The 18,385-nt window shown below is 43.3% G+C and overlaps 3 protein-coding genes across 3 annotated transcripts in view; 2 read left to right on the top strand and 1 right to left on the bottom strand.

Annotated features, from left to right (window-relative positions):
• The first annotated feature begins 8,873 nt into the window (after positions 1–8,873).
• On the top strand, positions 8,874–9,620 carry LOC134290544 (uncharacterized). Its single transcript, XM_062857705.1, has one exon. The coding sequence runs from the start codon at positions 8,874–8,876 to the stop codon at positions 9,618–9,620; it is 747 nt and encodes a 248-aa protein (XP_062713689.1).
• A 1,384-nt stretch (positions 9,621–11,004) lies between these two features.
• LOC109406293 (exopolyphosphatase PRUNE1) lies at positions 11,005–12,620 on the bottom strand. The gene is made up of 4 exons (XM_019679378.3): positions 12,458–12,620; positions 11,901–12,393; positions 11,236–11,663; positions 11,005–11,172 (listed from the first exon to the last, which is right to left on the bottom strand). The coding sequence occupies exons 1-4, from the start codon at positions 12,494–12,496 to the stop codon at positions 11,011–11,013; spliced, it is 1,122 nt and encodes a 373-aa protein (XP_019534923.2). The 5' UTR covers positions 12,497–12,620; the 3' UTR covers positions 11,005–11,010.
• A 67-nt stretch (positions 12,621–12,687) lies between these two features.
• LOC109404477 (serine/threonine-protein kinase Pink1, mitochondrial) overlaps positions 12,688–18,385 on the top strand; it is a 40,412-nt gene continuing 34,714 nt past the window's right edge. Inside the window, exons 1-3 of the mRNA XM_029863180.2 lie at positions 12,688–12,831; positions 12,906–13,304; positions 13,373–13,487. Of these exons, the coding sequence (XP_029719040.2) occupies positions 13,012–13,304; positions 13,373–13,487 (408 nt within the window). The 5' untranslated portion in view covers positions 12,688–12,831; positions 12,906–13,011. The remainder of the gene's footprint in view (positions 12,832–12,905; positions 13,305–13,372; positions 13,488–18,385) is intronic.

Here is an 18,385-nt window from a genome sequence, read left to right as displayed (position 1 = left end):
GTATCTTCAGGTTTCAACCGCGACGACAATACACACCGCGAAACCGTAAACCACGAAATGGTATTTACACACCCTGAGAATACACACCGCGAAATGACCCACCGCGAAATGGTTTACCGCGAAATGTCGGACAACCATTTACACGGAAAAAATCTATCCCCGTTGGTTTGAACGACACCTCATGCAAACCAACGGGGTTCATTTTTAATTTGAACGTCTAGCAACTCTGTTAGCATGGAAAAACACACTACTGGCAACCTGATTTGGTGTATTGTTTTGGTTCTGCGTTCCGTTTCACACCGTTCCATTAGTAGAATGACGTTTGAACCATTTCTAGTTTGAACGATGTGCAGATTAGAGGGGGGCAAACTAAAAAGTGTTCAGATTACATGCGGTCAAACCAACGAGGGTAGACGGTACACGGTAATGAATATTATTGGGTACCGGACTTAACAAACATATCTAAAAATCCAATCTGTAAAAGAGAGGCTCACTTTGTGCTAATAGGACAGATCGGTGAAGTACTAGATTTGTAGTAATGAGCTGAATTTTTGTATGGTGAGAAGGTCAATTCTCCGTTTCTGCAATGAAATGGTGCAAAAAGCGTGGGTATTATGATTCCTTACCTAATTTGATGCTGTTTGAGCAAAACTTTGGGCAACAGTGTTGTTGTTTTCTCCATTTCTTGCAACATAAACAACATAGTTATCCAAAGATTTGCTCAAACAGCATCAAATTAGGCAAAGAATCATAATACCCACGCTTTTTGCACCATTTTATTGCAGAAACGGAGAATTGACCTTCTCACCATACTAAAATTCAGCTCATTACTACAAATCTAGTACTACACCGAACGTGCCCCATTCTCTTTAAATTATTACGTTGGCACAGTGAACAATTTGATAACACAGCGTAACAAAAATTAACTTTTGGTCTGTCTCAAGTGCAAACTTATGTGTCTCTGACAGATTTTGGGCCGCTTAATCCGAATCCGGGCTCAGATTTGCTCCAACACGTCACAATTTTGAGCTATACCTCAATCTATAGGGCAAAATATGCGATTTTGGGCTATTTCGACCGCAAGTTATTAAGCATGGAAATATGTTTTTTAAGCAATCAAAGGATAAATTGGTCAATTAACATCTATATTAACGACTCAAGCAAAATATTTCGTTTTACCAAATCGAATTTGATAGTTTTAAGCGATTCATGATAGGTACGATATTTCCCATACAAGTCACCCTCCAAAAGTTACATGCAAGTTTACATAGTGACATAAAATGCTTAAATCTGTCAAATTTGATTTGGTAAAACGAAATATTTTGCACGAGTCATTAATTTAGATGTTAATAGACCAATTTATCCTTTGATTGCTTAAAAAAAATATTTCCATGCTAAATGGCTTGCAATCAAAAAAGCCCAAAATCGCATATTTTGTCCTATAAATTGGGGTATAGCTCAAAATTGTGACGTGGTGGATCAAATCTAAGCCTAGATGCGGATTCAGCGGCCCAAAATTTGTCAGAGACACATAAGTTTGCTCTTGAGACAAAAAAATGTTGCGCTGTGTAATTTGTGATGTGTAGATCGGAAAAGGATTGTTTAATCTACACACTATTTTTAATTCGCTGGAAACCAGCGAGTAGCCGTTCCTAAGTAGCCGTTTTATAAAAAGAGTGACTCAAAATGTGTTTTTAACATTTTTAGTAAATGCGCGAGTCCTCATTGCTACCAGCTACCCAATGGCATTAATGTTTTGACAATTAAATTGACTTTAATATGAAAACGGCTACTTTGGAACGGATACTTTAAGAAGCCGGTGAAACACAAGTAAAGACTGCCCCAGAAAGTATGGACGCACCTAGTTTTCAATTGCCTGGGGCTGACCGATGCTTTTTGTTTCGGGCTTCGTTTTGGCTGTTTCTGCTTACTTTAGGATCGACAATTCAAACGTTTTTTGTCACGATAAATATTGGAATTTGAAATGGTAACTTTTTTGGTCATATCCCGCTCTGTGTAAGTTAGAAGGTTTTTGCTTGTACTCAAATATTTTCATTTATTGTTTATCCAAATTTAACCCTTCAGGATTTTTATTTTTTAACCATTTTTTGCTTATGCTTAAACGTGTTATCCCCATCGTGTTTGCCGATTGCTACTTGTACGGTTTTCTCACTTACTCCCACCATATTTTGCTCATTACCTAAGTGACCTTTCAAACTCTGTATATAGTTTGTGCACATTTTTTCGATGATGTTCCGCCGGAAGTTCATGTATTTTGAAACAAACTGTTGGAATTGCAAAAACCACAATACAAATGCTGAGAGAATAGGTTGACCAACAGGATGTAGCCTTCAAAAGGAACTAGTCATTAATAGTTTTGAAATGACAATATTTTCTTACTGCGTCCATACTTTCTGGGGCGGTCTTTAGCCGGTAAATCCACAATACACATTGACCAAAAGTTCTAGAAAATATTGTCGATTTGGCATCTAGTAGATTGGTTTCCAAAATAGCATCATGGACCATGGATTAAACTACCAGAAATGCCAGACACCTAGAATATTGTATGGCATGTTTCAAAAATAGCTTACATATTCTGGAATGCATATTGTATCTTTTGTTAACTGCCAAAAGATCTTGAATGGGTAAGAAAATCAGCGAGATACACTTTGTCTAATATCTCTTAATCAATCGAATAAATTAGCTCCGAAATACTTGGTTCATGGTTATGGTGTAAAAAGGACAAAAATGATATATCTACTATGTTAATCAGTTTTGGAATTAGCTAGTTATTTTGGCTGTCCAGTTCTTGCGTTTTTCCCACAATATATAAATTCAAAGCTTTCATTTAACATATTGTTAGTTTTCATTGAATTCCTGTTTACTTGTAATTTGTTATTTATAATTTTATTGAAAACAATAACCTGCTAGTACACTTTATTGAAAAATAATTACCCATAGACTGGTCAAAAGCTCGTGCAAGATAACAAACGAATATAATAATAAAAAAAGGAATTTATTGAAATACTGTTAGAAAGATGTCTCAGTAATCAAATGTCGAATCGATATGAAATATCCGGGCCTTCTACAAGGATATTGTAGCTTTCATTTGGTGCTCAGAGAACCCACATCGGTTGACAGACGGCTGAGATATTTATTATGACACACTTGGTTAAACATCTGTCAAAAAGTTGAACTGTATTACTCCCAAGTACTCTTTGAAAGATATCTCGGTAACCAAATGTCCATTCGAAATAAAATGTCTGGGCGATCTACTAGGATGTTGTAGCGTCCATTTAGTGCCAAGAGAACTCAAATCGGATGACAGACGGCTGAAATATTTAATATGATACACTTTGTTAAAAATGTCAAAAAGTTTAGTTATATAACTCTTAAGTACTCTTTAAAAAATATCTTAGTAACCAAAAGTTCAACAGAAATGAAATTTCAGAACGTTATACTAGGATGTTGTAGCTTTCATTTGCTGCCAAAAGAACTCAAATCGGTTGACAGACGGCTAAGATATTTATTATGATACACTTGGTCAAAAATCTCAAAAAGCTTATTTGTATTACCGTATTACCCCGCTAATACGACACCGACTTTTGTCGAATAACCGGGGTAAACTTTTAATTCGACAAACTGGTCACCCTACACGACCATGCTCATTGAAATTTGGCAACTCTATTTTTGTTTTTGTTTTGATTTCCGGATTTGTTATGGAGCATAATTTCAACAGATCTTGTGGTGGTTCGAATGAAAAGCTCACTCTTTCTACGATTGTTACCATCCTTAGTTCATTCCGGTTGGTCTACAGGCGGTTTGGGTATCGAATAGCAGCAACTCAGAACTTCCGGAATTAGCTTCTGCAAGAGGAGCTGCAGCGGGTGTGAGTATAAGCGCAATATCAAACTGTTTTGCATTTACAGTGTACATCACTGTGACACTTGAACTCTTTTTAATTCGACATGTGTCGAATAAGCGGGGTACGAATTAAAAAGTGTCGTATTAAAACGTGTCGAACCAGCGGGGTAAGACGGTATTAGCGCATTTGCCCAAGCTCGGCAAAATCATCGACTTTGCGTCCACGAAATCAAACATTAGCAAGGACCTGAAAACTGTGGAGAGCGATGATTACCCTCCGCTACATCCGCGCACCCCTTGAACATCGCAGCATAAACGGCAACCCTGCCGACCATCGAACATCAGTTCGCGCCAATAACTCGCCGAGAGCAAACGTGCACGTAGAGTGGCTTTAACTTAGAGTGGCGTCAATGTCAAAATTGGAACAGCGGTCATCTGTCAAATCCATACAAATTCCTGTTCCAAACGAGCAGGAGACCTGTCAAAATGGGAACATGACGCCACTCTCCCTTCCAGTCACTCTACGTGCACGATAAAAAATCTGCACTCTGATATAAACTGATTGGCACTTGAATTCGCACTACTGTCTAATCAGTTTGTTATCAATTAAATGTCATTCGAAAAAGAACATTCAATGCCTCTTCAATTTAAATGAAAATTCACTTCAATTCGTAGTTGACAATATTTTGATTTCAAAACTAGAATTAAAAAAAAAAGTGTTCACGACTCCCAAGATTCGATTCCAGGACCTTGAGATTCACGATCATCTGTTTTCCCACTACACTACCTCACATCTGTTAGAGAGGTGCGTATCGAAGCGAAACACTTTCTACTACCTGTCATCTATATTAACTTTCATGTCCAAAACAGTCATTACCAAATCAATAGCTTTTCACTTTGGATCGTACTGCTTTATACAGTAGTGCAAATCGAAGTGATTTTCAGTTAATTTCTCCGGTGGGTTTGTTTTGGTTCTGTAATCAGCACTGACAGCATTGTGATTTCAAAGGAAAAACATTGCTGATCATGTTGATTGGGATGTTGAATAGTTAATGGATTTTTCCCTTACATCGAGCGTGTAGATTTTTTACCGTGTGTATTTTTTCGCTATTAGTTTATTAAATCATTTATACCGTAGTTTCCGCGTGTTTATTATTCCGCCGGTCTCAATCCGATTCCCCTTCGCTGTGTGTCCACTCGTCGTGACTCTGCTATCGGTCCCCGCCATCAGGTGATGGTCCCAGGAAGTGATCAATTGAGACGGAATCGGTGGTGAAAATAATCCGGTCGCTGGCGTCGGTCGGAGTATCGCGAAGAACAAAAGTGTTTGCCTGTGGTAGTGTGAAGTCGCCGTAGTGTCGCCTTGCGAGCGGCAGGCGGAGAAAAAGCTCTGTGAAAAAGCTCTCCTGTGAAGGGCGATTACGATTGCAAACGCTTTCTGCTAGTGCCGTGTGCGAAGAAGAAGAAGAACCATGTCGGATGCCAAGTTTGCCATAACAAAACTGAACGGCACCAATTGGCAGACATGGAAGGTGCGAATTGAAATGTTGCTACAGCGAGAGGACCTGTGGCACGTAGTGGAAGAACCCGTCCCGGCAGATTACCTCCTGGACGATGAGTGGGTCAAAGCTGACCGAAGAGCGAAGGCAACGATCATTTTGTCGATTGATGATAATCAGTTGCCCATCGTGAAAAACAGTGTTCTTGCGCGTGACGTGTTCGCTTCTCTAAAATCGTACCATCAGAAATCAACGCGATCGGTACGGGTTTCGCTGCTTAAAAAGCTGTGTGCGTCGAATCTGTCGGAACGCGGTAATCTCGAAGAACACTTGCGGGAACTCGATGAACTTTTCGATCGGTTAGATGCCGCGGGTACCGAACTCGATAAAGACACCAAAATCTGTATGATTTTGTGTAGTCTGCCACCCTCCTTCGACGGGATTGTGACCGCTTTAGACAATCGGGCTGATGACGATATTTCGGTTGACATCGTCAAATCGAAATTGATGGACGAGTTCCATCGTCGCTTGGAACGCGAAAGTGCCGGCTCGAAAACGGAAAAAGCGATGCGTTCGGTGGAAAAGTCGAAAGAGAGTCGCGTGTGCCATTTTTGTAAGAAGCCGGGTCACCTGCGCCGTGATTGCCGGAAATATAGGGCCTCAGTGAAAGAAGAAAACGGCTCTAGAAGTGAAAAAGAAAACCCGAAGGCAAAGGCAGTGCATAGTGAGGGACGAAATGTGGCATTTACCGGTGGTGACGAAATGAGCTCGCGCGCGTGGATTGTGGACAGTGGGGCGAGCGCCCACATGACCAATGATCGTGGATTCTTTGACTCGTTGAAAAACTTTGCTGGTGGGTGGATCACGCTCGCCGATGGGAAGAAGACGGAAATCCTTGGAGATGGTAGTGGGGTGCTTCGCGGAGTGAACGACCGTGGTGAGCCGGTCAGAATCGAAGTGAGTGACATGAAATACGTGCCTGGTCTCGCGACCAGCTTGATTTCGGTGGCGAAGCTAGCCGAGAAGAAACTTGAAGTGAACTTTAATAGTGACGGTTGCCGAATCATGGATGCAGGAGGAGCTGTCGTTGCGACTGGCTGTCGTTACGGTGGCCTGTACTACTTGCGGACGATCGAGGAATCCAACAAGGCGTCGACGGGTGAGCACAACGTAAACTGCCAGCATCAATGGCACCGGCGGTTGGGCCACAGAGATTGGGCCGCCGCTGAGCGAGTCGTCAAGGAAGGCCTTGCTACGGGCATTAAGGTAAGCGACTGTGGTTTACGTCTTGTATGTGAATGTTGTATGGAAGGAAAGTCGGCAAGGCTGCCGTTTCCTCCAGTTACCGAGCGGAAGGCAGATCGGGTCCTCGACATCGTCCACACGGACCTATGCGGCCCGATGAAAACGACAACGCCCAGTGGAAATCGCTACGTAATGCATCTCAAAGACGACTATAGCCGCTTCACGGTTACCTATCTACTGAAGCAGAAATCGGAAGCGACGGAGCTCATCAAGGAATACGTGAGATGGACGGAGACCCTGTTTGGAAGGAAGGTTCGCGTGATCCGCTCCGACGGCGGCGGGGAGTTCAACAACAACGAGTTGAAGGCTTTCTATCGTTCTGAAGGGATCAAGCCGCAGTTCACCGCGCCGTACTCGCCTCAGCAAAACGGCGTGGCTGAGCGGAAGAACCGCTCGATAACAGAGATGGCTACCTGCATGCTTCTCGATGCCGGTATGGACAAGCGTTACTGGGGTGAAGCTGTGCTTACGGCAACATACCTGCAGAACCGCTTACCGTCGAGGTCGCTCCAGCAAACACCGTTCGAGCTCTGGTGGGGGCGTAAGCCGGACTTGGCACATCTCCGGGTATTTGGTGCCGAAGCCTTCGTACACGTTCCGGACCAGAAGCGCAGCAAACTAGACAGCAAATCCCGCAAATTGGAGTTTGTGGGGTATTCGATGGAGCATAAGGCTTATCGGTTCGTCGACTGCGAAACCGATTTGATTACCGTTAGTCGCGACGCTCGTTTTCTCGAGTTGGGAAATAGGACATCAACAGTAGAAATCTCAACGTCGACACCGGAAAAGCGCTCTGGCGAACGGGATCGGCCGGCTTCTAGCGAGAAGGAGAACCAGAGGAAGGAGGAGCTCAACGACGCGTCCGATGCGGAAGATTTTGAAGACGCCGAGGATGAAGCTCCAGTACATGTGGAACACGCGCGCCGCCCGCAGCGGGCAACTCGTGGTGTAGCACCGCGACATCTGGAGGACTATGTGCTGGATTATGCGGTAGGCACAGCCAGGGATGGCATTCACCATTTGCAAAGAGTTACATTCACTTGCTACTATCTCAGTTCATAAGCATGCTATCAAAAAACAATGTATGGATGACTTTTACCTTGTAGTTTTATCTGAAAATTTGCCGAATATCATAAGGGTCGCACACGCATGCTTAACTCGTGAGCGAGCTGTGAAAGCAACTCTCCACGCCGTGAATGTAAATTACATTCACGGCGTGGAGAGTTGCTTTCACTGCTCGCTCACGAGTTAAGCATGCGACTGCGACCCTTATGATATTCGGAAAACTTTCAGATAAAACTACAAGGTAAAAGTCATCCATACATTGTTTTTTGATAGCATGCTTATGAACTGAGATAGTAGCAAGTGAATGTAACTCTTTGCAAATGGTGAATGCCATCCCTGGGCACAGCAGCGTGCGCTACTCAGGAACCCGTGAACTACAAAGAAGCCTTGGAGAGTGCTGATTGGCGAGCCGCGATGGAAGATGAGCTGGAATCGCATCGCCGGAACCACACTTGCGTGCTTGTACCGTTACCAAAAGGCAAGAAGTTGGTAGGCTCCAAGTGGGTATTCAAGCTGAAACGTGACGAAGAAGGAAAGATCGTGAAGCACAAAGCCAGAGTTGTGGCTCAAGGTTACACACAGCGGTTCGGAGAAGACTTCGAGGATGTGTACGCTCCAGTCACAAGGCATGCGACGTTGAGGACGTTTCTGGCGGTTGCGGGCAAGCGTGGTATGGCAGTGAAGCATTTGGATATTAAGACTGCCTACCTGAACGGAGTCCTGGAGGAAGAAGTCTTCATGCGCCAGCCGCCCGGCTGCGCGGCGCTAGGGCAGGAGAGTCTCGTCTGTAAATTGCAGAAAAGCATCTACGGGCTGCGCCAATCGGCGCGCTGTTGGAACAAGCGCCTGCACGATACGCTAACGAAACTGGGATTCAAACAATCAAGTTCCGATCCGTGTATGTACGTGAGGAAGAGTGGTGCAACCAGCGTGTTCCTGCTGGTATACGTAGACGATATGCTCGTCGCTTCGTCCGATGAATAGGAGTTGCAGAAGGTGATCCGGAGTCTCGGTGAAGAATTTGATCTGACCTGTCTAGGAGATGTCCGCCACTTCCTTGGCATGGAAGTCCGTCGGGATGAACAAGGATACAGAATTCGTCTACAAAACCATATCGAGGAACTGCTGAAGACTACAGGAATGAATGACGCGAAACCGGCCAAATCTCCCATGGATCCGGGGTATTTGAAGACCGAAGATCAAAGTGAACCGTTGAAAGATCCTGAAAAGTTCAGAAGCGTCGTGGGAAGCCTGCTGTACTTGTCCGTAGTGGCCAGACCGGATATCGCCAACAGTGCGGCCATTCTCGGGCGGAAGTTCGCTGCTCCTACAGAGTCGGACTGGACAGCCGCCAAGCGTGTCCTGCGCTATCTACAGAAGACAAAGAGCTGCAGCCTGCGCTTGGGCGGTGCGTTCGAAGAACCGTTGTCGGGATATTCGGACGCCGACTGGGCCGGCGATTTGCGAAGTCGACGATCAACATCTGGGTTCGCGTTTCAGTTCGGAGGAGCTACCATTTCGTGGGCCAGCCGTGGACAGACAAGCGTCACACTGTCGTCCATGGAAGCCGAATACGTGGCGCTCAGTGAGGCTTGCCAGGAGGCTATCTGGCTACGACAGCTGCTTGCTGACTTCGGAGAGCGCCAAGCGGAACCAACAACTATCAAGGAGGACAATCAAGGATGCCTCGCGTTCGTCCGGACAGAGAGATCCAGTCGTAGGTCCAAACATATTGATACGCGGGAGAAATTCGTCCAGGAGCTTTGCCAAAAGAATCAAGTTGCGCTGGAATACTGTCCGACTGAGCTGATGACCGCAGATATTTTGACAAAACCGTTGGGACCGACGAAGCACGACCGCTTCTGTGGTCTCCTTGGATTAGAGTAACTTCGATTGCGGAGGCTGCACATCGAGGAGGAGTGTGGAGAGCGATGATTACCCTCCGCTACATCCGCGCACCCCTTGAACATCGCAGCATAAACGGCAACCCTGCCGACCATCGAACATCAGTTCGCGCCAATAACTCGCCGAGAGCAAACGTGTACTTTTTCGCTATTCGTTTATTAAATCATTTATACCGTAGTTTCCGCGTGTTTATTATTCCGCCGGTCTCAGTCCGATTCCCCTTCGCTGTGTGTCCACTCGTCGTGACTATGCTATCGGTCCCCGCCATCAAAAACGGCCCTGTTGCGACTTCGAAAGTCGATTGATGATGCCAAGCAGAATCACGAAAAACTCGTGAAAGCTGTGGCGGCTGCGGGACCGGCTAAAGCAAGGGATACGAAGTCTACCCAGACTGAGGCCTTCGCTTTCGCCGGCAGTTCAAAAAGTGCGGCGGGTGCGACTGCTTGTCGTGACAAGCAATCGCAGAAGCGAGTGAGGCAGCCGTCAGGTGAGGAGCTGTCTGGCGGCGCCCGCAAGGCTAGGCGGGCAGTAACCCCGAAGGTCGGCAGTAATGCCGGCAAGTCGGACCCCAGTCAGGCGTCCCGGAAAGCTGGGAAGGGTGGGCCCACAGACTGTGGTTATAATGCTCAGAACAGTGCTTAGTGGTTACCTCGGATAGTATATTTGCTAATGATGCACTATCATATTCGTCACTTCCGATGTATGTTGTAAACAGGGGACTGTTATGGTCTTCTTGTTTTCTTACCCCGCATTAAAATTATGCTGCTGTGTTGAAAGATTGGTTGTCAGCTTGAGCCCTACGCTTGAGCCGCTGTTATGCTGGCTACGAAAACATTGCATTGGTGGGATAGGGATGCCAATTCCTTGGTTGTAAATAACCCACAATTAACAAACATTTTCTTCTTAAAAAATGTTTTTTTTTTATTTAAAAACGAATGCATAATATACGAACGCAAACAAAACAAATTCACAAACACGAATATTAAAAAATAATGATCTTTCATCCCACCTTCAAGTGATCCTCACAAGTACCGTGGAGGGCCCATATTCTGCGCATCTAAGACTTTTTCAATTTCAATCAGCTGTAACAAATTCCAAATCGAACCGTCCGTGATTTTGTGGTATATTCGAGAAAGTGCGCCGAATTAGGGACTGCGCAGAATTAGGACCGGTCACGGTAGCATTTTTCGTTCAGGGAGGATAACGTCCACTATTTACACCTTGTCTTTAAAAATGTTTAAAATGCTATAAATTCTTGCAGTTTCTAAACTTTTTATTTACTTTTAATTAAGGCTTCGGACTGAGATAGTACTTCAAGGTTCTTCTATCGGCTGTGATATCTTCGGGTAATGGAAACCAGAGGAAATTCAAATCAGCATATATTATCAAGCACATCATTGATTAAGGGCAGAAGCTGTTTTCTTGAAGCTTTTATATTCATTTGCTCATAAAACTCTCCTTCGAGGAAACTAATATTGTCAAGTTTTTGGACATTGAAGTCAATCACTGCATTAGAGATTATCGCAGAAACAATCTATGAGGAAAAGATTTGAATAAAAAAACAAGAAAATATTTACTTTTGTAATATGTGAATTACCTGTTTTTGCAGATTGAGATCATTTATGTTGATTATTCCCAAATCACGCCTTACGCTTCCGTTTTCCGAGTTGACCTTCATACCCATAAGAACGATTATGTTGCAACCGAATTTCCGTGCAAATGCTTGCACACTTTGGGCAGCATTTTCCAGCTTAACATAGTCCTGAACCAACATGGGATACCCGGGTATGGCTACGATACGACCTCTCTTTGAAACAATTTTCAAATCTTTGGACAAAATTTGCGAACTATTGAGACTAGAAACGTCGCTTCGTTTAGCGACCAGTTGATCGAACAATGTTCGACGAGTTTCTTCGCTGCTTTCGATGTTGAGATACTGTTCTATTGCCTGGGCCATTTCGTAATCTAACGGACGAGCTTTGTCGGCTTCCTTGGAGAAATTTACCGTATCTAAAACGATTGGACCTGCAGTCCAAAGAACAGAAATAATAGGCTGAGATGGCCAAATTTTGGTCTACGTGGTTTATGAACAGCCCCAAACCAATCAAGCTTAAATTTTACACAGTTGTTTGGAACCACAAAACGGCTCCTTAAAAACATCGATCTGATTGAATCTGATCAATCACCCACCCTATTGTATATAATATGTTCCTGCCCCTAGCCATCAAAAGATGAATAACACCATCAAATTTAGATACTCACCGTACAGGAACTTAAGCAGATCAGCCGTATCAGCAGACTTGCCCCTTAAAGTACCGGAATCTTCAACAATTTTTGTCACCAAACTGGCACAAGAACCAACCTGTTCAATGCACTTGAATATCCCTCCATTCAGCATCGAGCTCGAATCAAACGGCCTGTGGTCAACCACACCGACCACATTGGCCCGATACTGGGACACATGGTGATCCACCAGCACGAAGGACGTGTCACCACTTACCTCCGGCAGTTGGATTTCGTCCCTGCATATCAAATCGTTCAGTTCAAAGCGATTCTCCTGGAGATAGTAGACAACTTCCGTTTTTAGCGGTAGGTCTTCGCGAGTTACATTCAGCACCGGTATGATGCAATCCGATCCCTTGACCGACTGCAGGAATTCCACCGGTGTCTTGGACAGATGGAAAGCGAGGGCGATGCTACTAACGGCGGAATCTAGATCGCAACTTTCGTTTCCGAGAACAACGATCCGCGGAAGCTAAAATTAGGGGGTAATTTTGAAGTTTTATAAGGGAATGGAATCTGCTTGATAACCTACTCACCTTGAGCGAGTTTTTGAATTGTTTGATAAAGTTATTCATGTTGAATTTTACAAACAAAAAATTTAATAAATGCAACAACTGGTTCCAGTCCAGCAGTTGCAAACAGCCGAAGAACTAAATCGAACTCGGCGGCGACGGCGAAACCTGCGAAACGTAAACAACAAGTGTAACCCGTGCTTAACGGAAAACACCTGTCAAAATCCACTGGTCACCCGAACTAGCTTCCGTTATTTTTTCAGTGGGCGATAAGTCAGAACAGCTGTCGTTCAAACAAAAACAAAAACAATGAAAATTTCTCGAAAATTGCTTGAAAACTTGTCGTAGTTTGTGAAAAGTGGTAAATTTGTTTGGAAAAAGCCTACAAATATCCATCGGTAAGTGAATTTGAACTACAAACTTGTAAAAACGGCGAAATAGCTTTCAATTTCTGATATCTTGTGTTGCAAAGATTTCATCTTCCGTGCAGAAAAGTGATTTCAAATCTAGGCGTCGAGCAGCAAACGAAACCCTACCTGGGAAGGGAGCGAGGTTGAAAGAAATTACGCAAAAAGAAAATGTCGTTTCGGCTGCTGACGACGCGAATTTACAAACATGGTCGATTGTTGGTTCAGAGCTACTTCAAACGAGACATTCACGTCAACATTTTGGACAACGGCCGCAACCGGAGCATTCCCAGCGAACTCAAAGCTGGCGGAGCGCTCAAACGGCCGGAACTGACTGGCCAGCATCTGCGGACCAACAGTTTCCTTCGCTTCGGAAACCAAGCGCGGCGCCTGTTTGTTGATAATGTGCTGAACCGGGTGACCAATCCATACTCGGCCGAGCTCCGGCAGCAGGCGGCCAAACGGTAAGAGAATTAGGTTGGAGTGCACTTTACTGTACTCAATATATTTTCTGTTTTGTGTCTCATTTTAGCCTAATGTTCGGAGATTCAACACCATTTTTTGCTTTGGTAGGAGTGAGCTTGGCTTCCGGAGACGGGATGCTTACCAAGGATGATGAACTGGAAGCTGTTTGCTGGGAAATTCGGGTAAGTAAAAATGGTATATAGAGGCAACTTTAAAGACCTGCGTTTTTGACGGTTGCACGATTTAGCCTTCAGTTAAGATCAGGCCCGGATTTAAGGGGGGGGGGGGACAATGGGGGCAATGTGAATAAGATTACATGTACGCTGTAAACCTGTATGCAAAATCTTGACATTATAGCATAAATATTAGAATGCATGTTCGTAACATTTTTTTTTTTTCATTTGTTTAAATAATCGGTCGATATTTTGGAGAAATTCAATTGAAAGTTTTTAATATTTTATCATAAAAGAATGAAATATTCATCATTCGAATGAACAAAACAGTTGAGTGACATATGTTCTTTCTAAACCGCAAAAATCAGCTAAAAAAACGAACAATAAACAACATTGCATAGAAAGCGTCAATGTACGGTTTACATATTAAAAATCTTGTTTTTGGGAGCCTACTTTACTGCCGTTCTAAGCATATCTGTACCATGTTCGAAAATGTGCAACTGAGAAAACTGCGATTAAAGTTAATAACGTATTTTTCTAATTGACCAACAACTACAGTACCACAACGGCACACGCAGCCGTATTTCTACATATTGAAATGGATTATATCTGAAGAGGAATCAGTGAAGTTGCCTTTTTTAACGCAAAAAAAAAACATTTCATGTTTGAATAAATACTTCCCAGCGGGACAGTTATGCCGTGAAACACACCGCAAATTTGAAATTTCTACGCTTACTTTTCGCGGTGTTTGACTGTGTTTCTTGTAGTGGGACATATAAGTTTGTATATGCTTGGAAATGCATAAGTGGGACAATATGGCTTAGCCTTTATTTTCGAAATTTCAGAACAAACTAAGGACTTTTACAAGTTTACATAAAAATACACATACAATTATACTGATAGGAGGAAAAAAGTGAAAAATGCAGAAAATCAACATGGGACAGATATGCTTAGAACGGCAGTTTATACGGTTTGCCCCGGGCCCCCCGAAGCTTAAATCCGGCACTGGTTAAGATGCCATCCTTATCAGCTACTCTGCTGTTATTGACCAGGTGGATAGCATCCTTAATTTCCCTCAGCGTGGTAGTTGTTTAATTTTCGCCCTCAGCTGTACTGATATAGTTGTTTCTACCGTTGCCTCGGTCCCTCGTACCTACGTTCGTCGTGCTATTCAAGTGCTCTTCGAAATCCTGCTCCCATCTTTCTATCACATCGCGTCTATGTTCGTCCGTTAAAAGTTTCCGTTACGAGACAGCTACTTGGAGACGTGCGGTAAACGCCAACTTTCACATATTAAAGGTTGATACTACAGGGATGCCAGGTGGAATTTTCGAATGTCTTCGCAAGGCACGTTGAAATGTCTTCACATGTCTTCACACACCATATTGTGGCTTTGGTATAAAACTAATGTTGAAAATCAAAATTTATGCTATGTTCTCACTGCGCTCTATATTAAGTAATAATGCGTGATGACATTTTATATCAAGAAAGGCGTTGTAATTCCTCCAAGAGTCTGAAACCCCTTCAAGAGTTTCTTCTGGGATTCCTCCAGTTTTTTTTTTTTGTGATTCCTGACAAAGCTTCCTAACAAATTTATTAAGCTCACCGGGAAGTCTCTTCAGACATTCTTACAGAAGTACCTCGGAAATTACTTTCCAAGTTTCCAGATATACTTCTCCAGGAGTCTTCGAGAAATTCTCCAGGAGTTTCTCAGGAATTCATCCATGGCTTCCCCAAGAACCTTCGAAGAATTATTGCAGCATTTGGGGTAGAATTCCTCCAGGATTACGCAGGGAATTTCTCCATGATTTTACTGAAAATATTAACATAAATGATTCGAAAATTCCCTCCTGAACTTCCATGAAATTTACTTAGAGTTTCCCAAGAAATCTTCCAGCAATAATGCATGGTTTCCTCTAGATTTCCCTCGAATATTTCAAGGGTTTTCCAAAAATTCCTCAAGAAGTTCCTCGGATTTATTTCTACTAAAAAACCTTCAGAATATCCTCGCGAATTCATCCAGGAATCCCTTGGAAATTTCTCCAAGAGTTCTTCGGAAATTCCACCATCAGTTCTTTAGAAATTCCTGCAAAAAAATCCAGGCAATTTCTACAAAAGTCCCAGAGAGTGTAGAGTATCTTGGAGCTCCAAGGAAATTCCTTAATGAGTTTCATGGAAATTTCTCCACGAGTCTTAGAGAATTTCTCCAGGAATTTCTCCGGAAATCCCTTCATGAATTCTCCAAGAATATTACGGAAATCCCCTTAGAAGCAACCGAAGTATTGCTGCAGTAATTGTGGTAGAGTCCCTCCGGGATTTCCCAGGGAATTTCTCAACGATTTTTTTTTTATTAACTTCATAAATTATCCGGAAATTTCATCTACAACTTCCACGAAATTTACTTCAGAAGTCTTCCGAATACTCCTCCAGCAATAATGCATAATTCCTCGGATTTATATCCAAGAAATTCTCAAAAAAAAATCCGGAAATTCTTCCAGAAGATCCTCGGGAATTCATTCTTGAGCTCATAAGGAGTTCCTCAAAGAGTTCTTCGGGAATTCCTCCAGAAGACAATTGGGAATTTCTGCAGTAGGTTCTCGAATATTTCTTTAGAAGTTCCTCGGGAATTCCTCCAGCAGTCTCTCGGGATTTCTTCCAGAAGTGTCTGGGGAATTCTTCAGGAAATTTTCGGGAATTCTTCCACAATTTCTTCTTGAATTCTTCCAGGAGTTTTACGGGAGCTCTTCCAGAAGTATTTCGGGAATTCCTCCAGGAGATCCGTGGATATTCCTAGTAGAAATCCTCGGGAAGATTCCTCCAGGAGTTCTTCGGGAATTCCTTCAGGAGTTCTTCGAGGATTCCTCCAGAAGATCCTCAGGAATTCTTCCAGAAGTTCCTCGGACTTTCCTCTAGGAGTTCTTCGGAAAATTCTTCCAGGAAATCCACGGGGAGTTTCAGGAGTTTCATGGAAATTTCTCCAAGAGTCCCCGAGAATTTGTTCAGGAATTTCCCAGGAAATTCCCTCCAGAATTTCCATGAAATTTACTTCAGAAGTTCATCAAGAACTCCTCCAGCAATTATGCATGGTTCTCTCCAGGTGTTCCCTAGTACTTTTCGTGGTTTTTCTCGAAAATACCTAAAGAAGTTTCTCGAATTTATTTCCACGAATTCTACAAAGAAATCCGAAAAATCATCCAGGAGTTCCACGGGTATTCCTCCCGGAATCTCTCGAAAAATTCCTCCAGTTTATCCTCGGAAATACCTCCAGAAGATCCTCGGAAAATCGTCCTAGAGTTCATCGGAAATTCCTCCAGGAGTTATTCAAGAATTCGTCCAGGAGGTCCTCGGGAATTCATGCAGGAGTTCCTCGAGAATTATTCAAGAAGATCTTCGGGTAATCCTTCAAGAAGATCTTCGGATAATTCTCCAGAAGATCCTTAGGGATTCCTCCTGGAAATCGTCAGTAGTTCCTCCAGGATTTCCTCAGAAATTCCTAGGAAATTCCACCTCGGGAATTCCTCCATAAGTTTCCAAAAATTCCTCCAGGAGTTCCTCAGAAATTTCGTCAGGAGTAACTGGAGGTTCCATAGGAACATCCAGTTGAACTTCTGATAAACTCCTGAAAGTCCTCCCCGAGAAAATGCTAGAGGGATTCTCGAGGATCTCCTGGAGAAATTCCCAAGGAGCTCCTGGAGAAATTCCCAAGGAGCTCTTGGAGAAATTCCCAAGGAGCTCTTTGAGAAATTCCCAATGATATTATTTAGGAATTCTCGAGAAACTCCTGGAGGTCTACCCGTGAATCTTCTGGAGAGATTCCCGAAGAACTCCTGGAAGAAATCGCGAGGAATTCGTGGAGAATTCCCTAGGTACTCCTGGAGGACTTCCCGAGGCACTCCCGAGGAACTCCTGGAGAAATTCTCGAGGAGCTTCTGGAGGAATCGCGCGGAATATATGGAGCAATTCCCGAGGAACTCTTGAAGAAGTTCTCGGTAAACTCCTGGAGGAATTCCCGAGGAATTCATGGAAGAATTTGCGAGGAACTCCTAGAGGTATTCACGAGAATTTCATGAAGGGATTTACAAGGAACCCCTGAGGTACTCCTGGAGGAATTCCCGAAGAACTTCTGGAGCAATTCCCGAGGAACTCCAGGAGGAATTCCCGAGGAACTTTTCCTCCTCCTTCCGAGGAATACATGAAGGAATTTCCTAAGAACTAATAGAGGAGTTCCCAAGGCACTTGTGAAGAAATTCTCGGCAAACTCCTGGAGAAATTCCCGAGAAACTGTAGGAATCTGTAAGTTTTTATCAACAAAAATTGAAACGCATTTCAACTTAAATTGTTCCAAGATTTAAATTATTGGGGCGGATCAAAAATATAAATACTATTTTTAAGCTTTCAAAAGTCTTCACATAATTTGAAATGTCTTCAATATGTCTTCACAAAAATAAATGTCTTCACAGAAGTTCAAATGTCTTCACATTGAAGACATGTCTTCACATCTGGCATCCCTGCTAATCACGGTGTTATTGTAGAGTCTCAGAAGCGTGCACAGTGAGAATTTTGAACACTCCCAGTTCAGCTGATTCATTGTGCAACTGTCATTGGTTCGGGTCAATCATGGAGTAGCAATCATAGATGTGCGCAGTCAAGGGGCCTACACACCAGTCAAACGGTTGGTCAAACATCGTGTTGTTCGCTCCGATTGACGCAATTTTATTTTTTTTTATGTCTTTATTATAGAGATTTTCAGCCCTAGGCTGGTTCATCTCTTGATTGACGCAATGTTTGCCACAAACAATCAAACATAGCTCAAATCTGAGCGGCGGCAAGGTTTGACCAATTGTTTGACTGGTGTGTAGGCCCCCTAGCTAAGCTAAAAGTTTCCGTTACAAGACTATTACAGTTGT

The sequence above is a fragment of the Aedes albopictus genome, chromosome 3 (genome assembly GCF_035046485.1).
Source record: "Aedes albopictus strain Foshan chromosome 3, AalbF5, whole genome shotgun sequence".
Lineage (NCBI taxonomy): Eukaryota > Metazoa > Arthropoda > Insecta > Diptera > Culicidae > Aedes > Aedes albopictus.
Note: the sequence above shows the minus strand (reverse complement) of the source record. Positions and strands in the feature narration are given on the sequence as shown.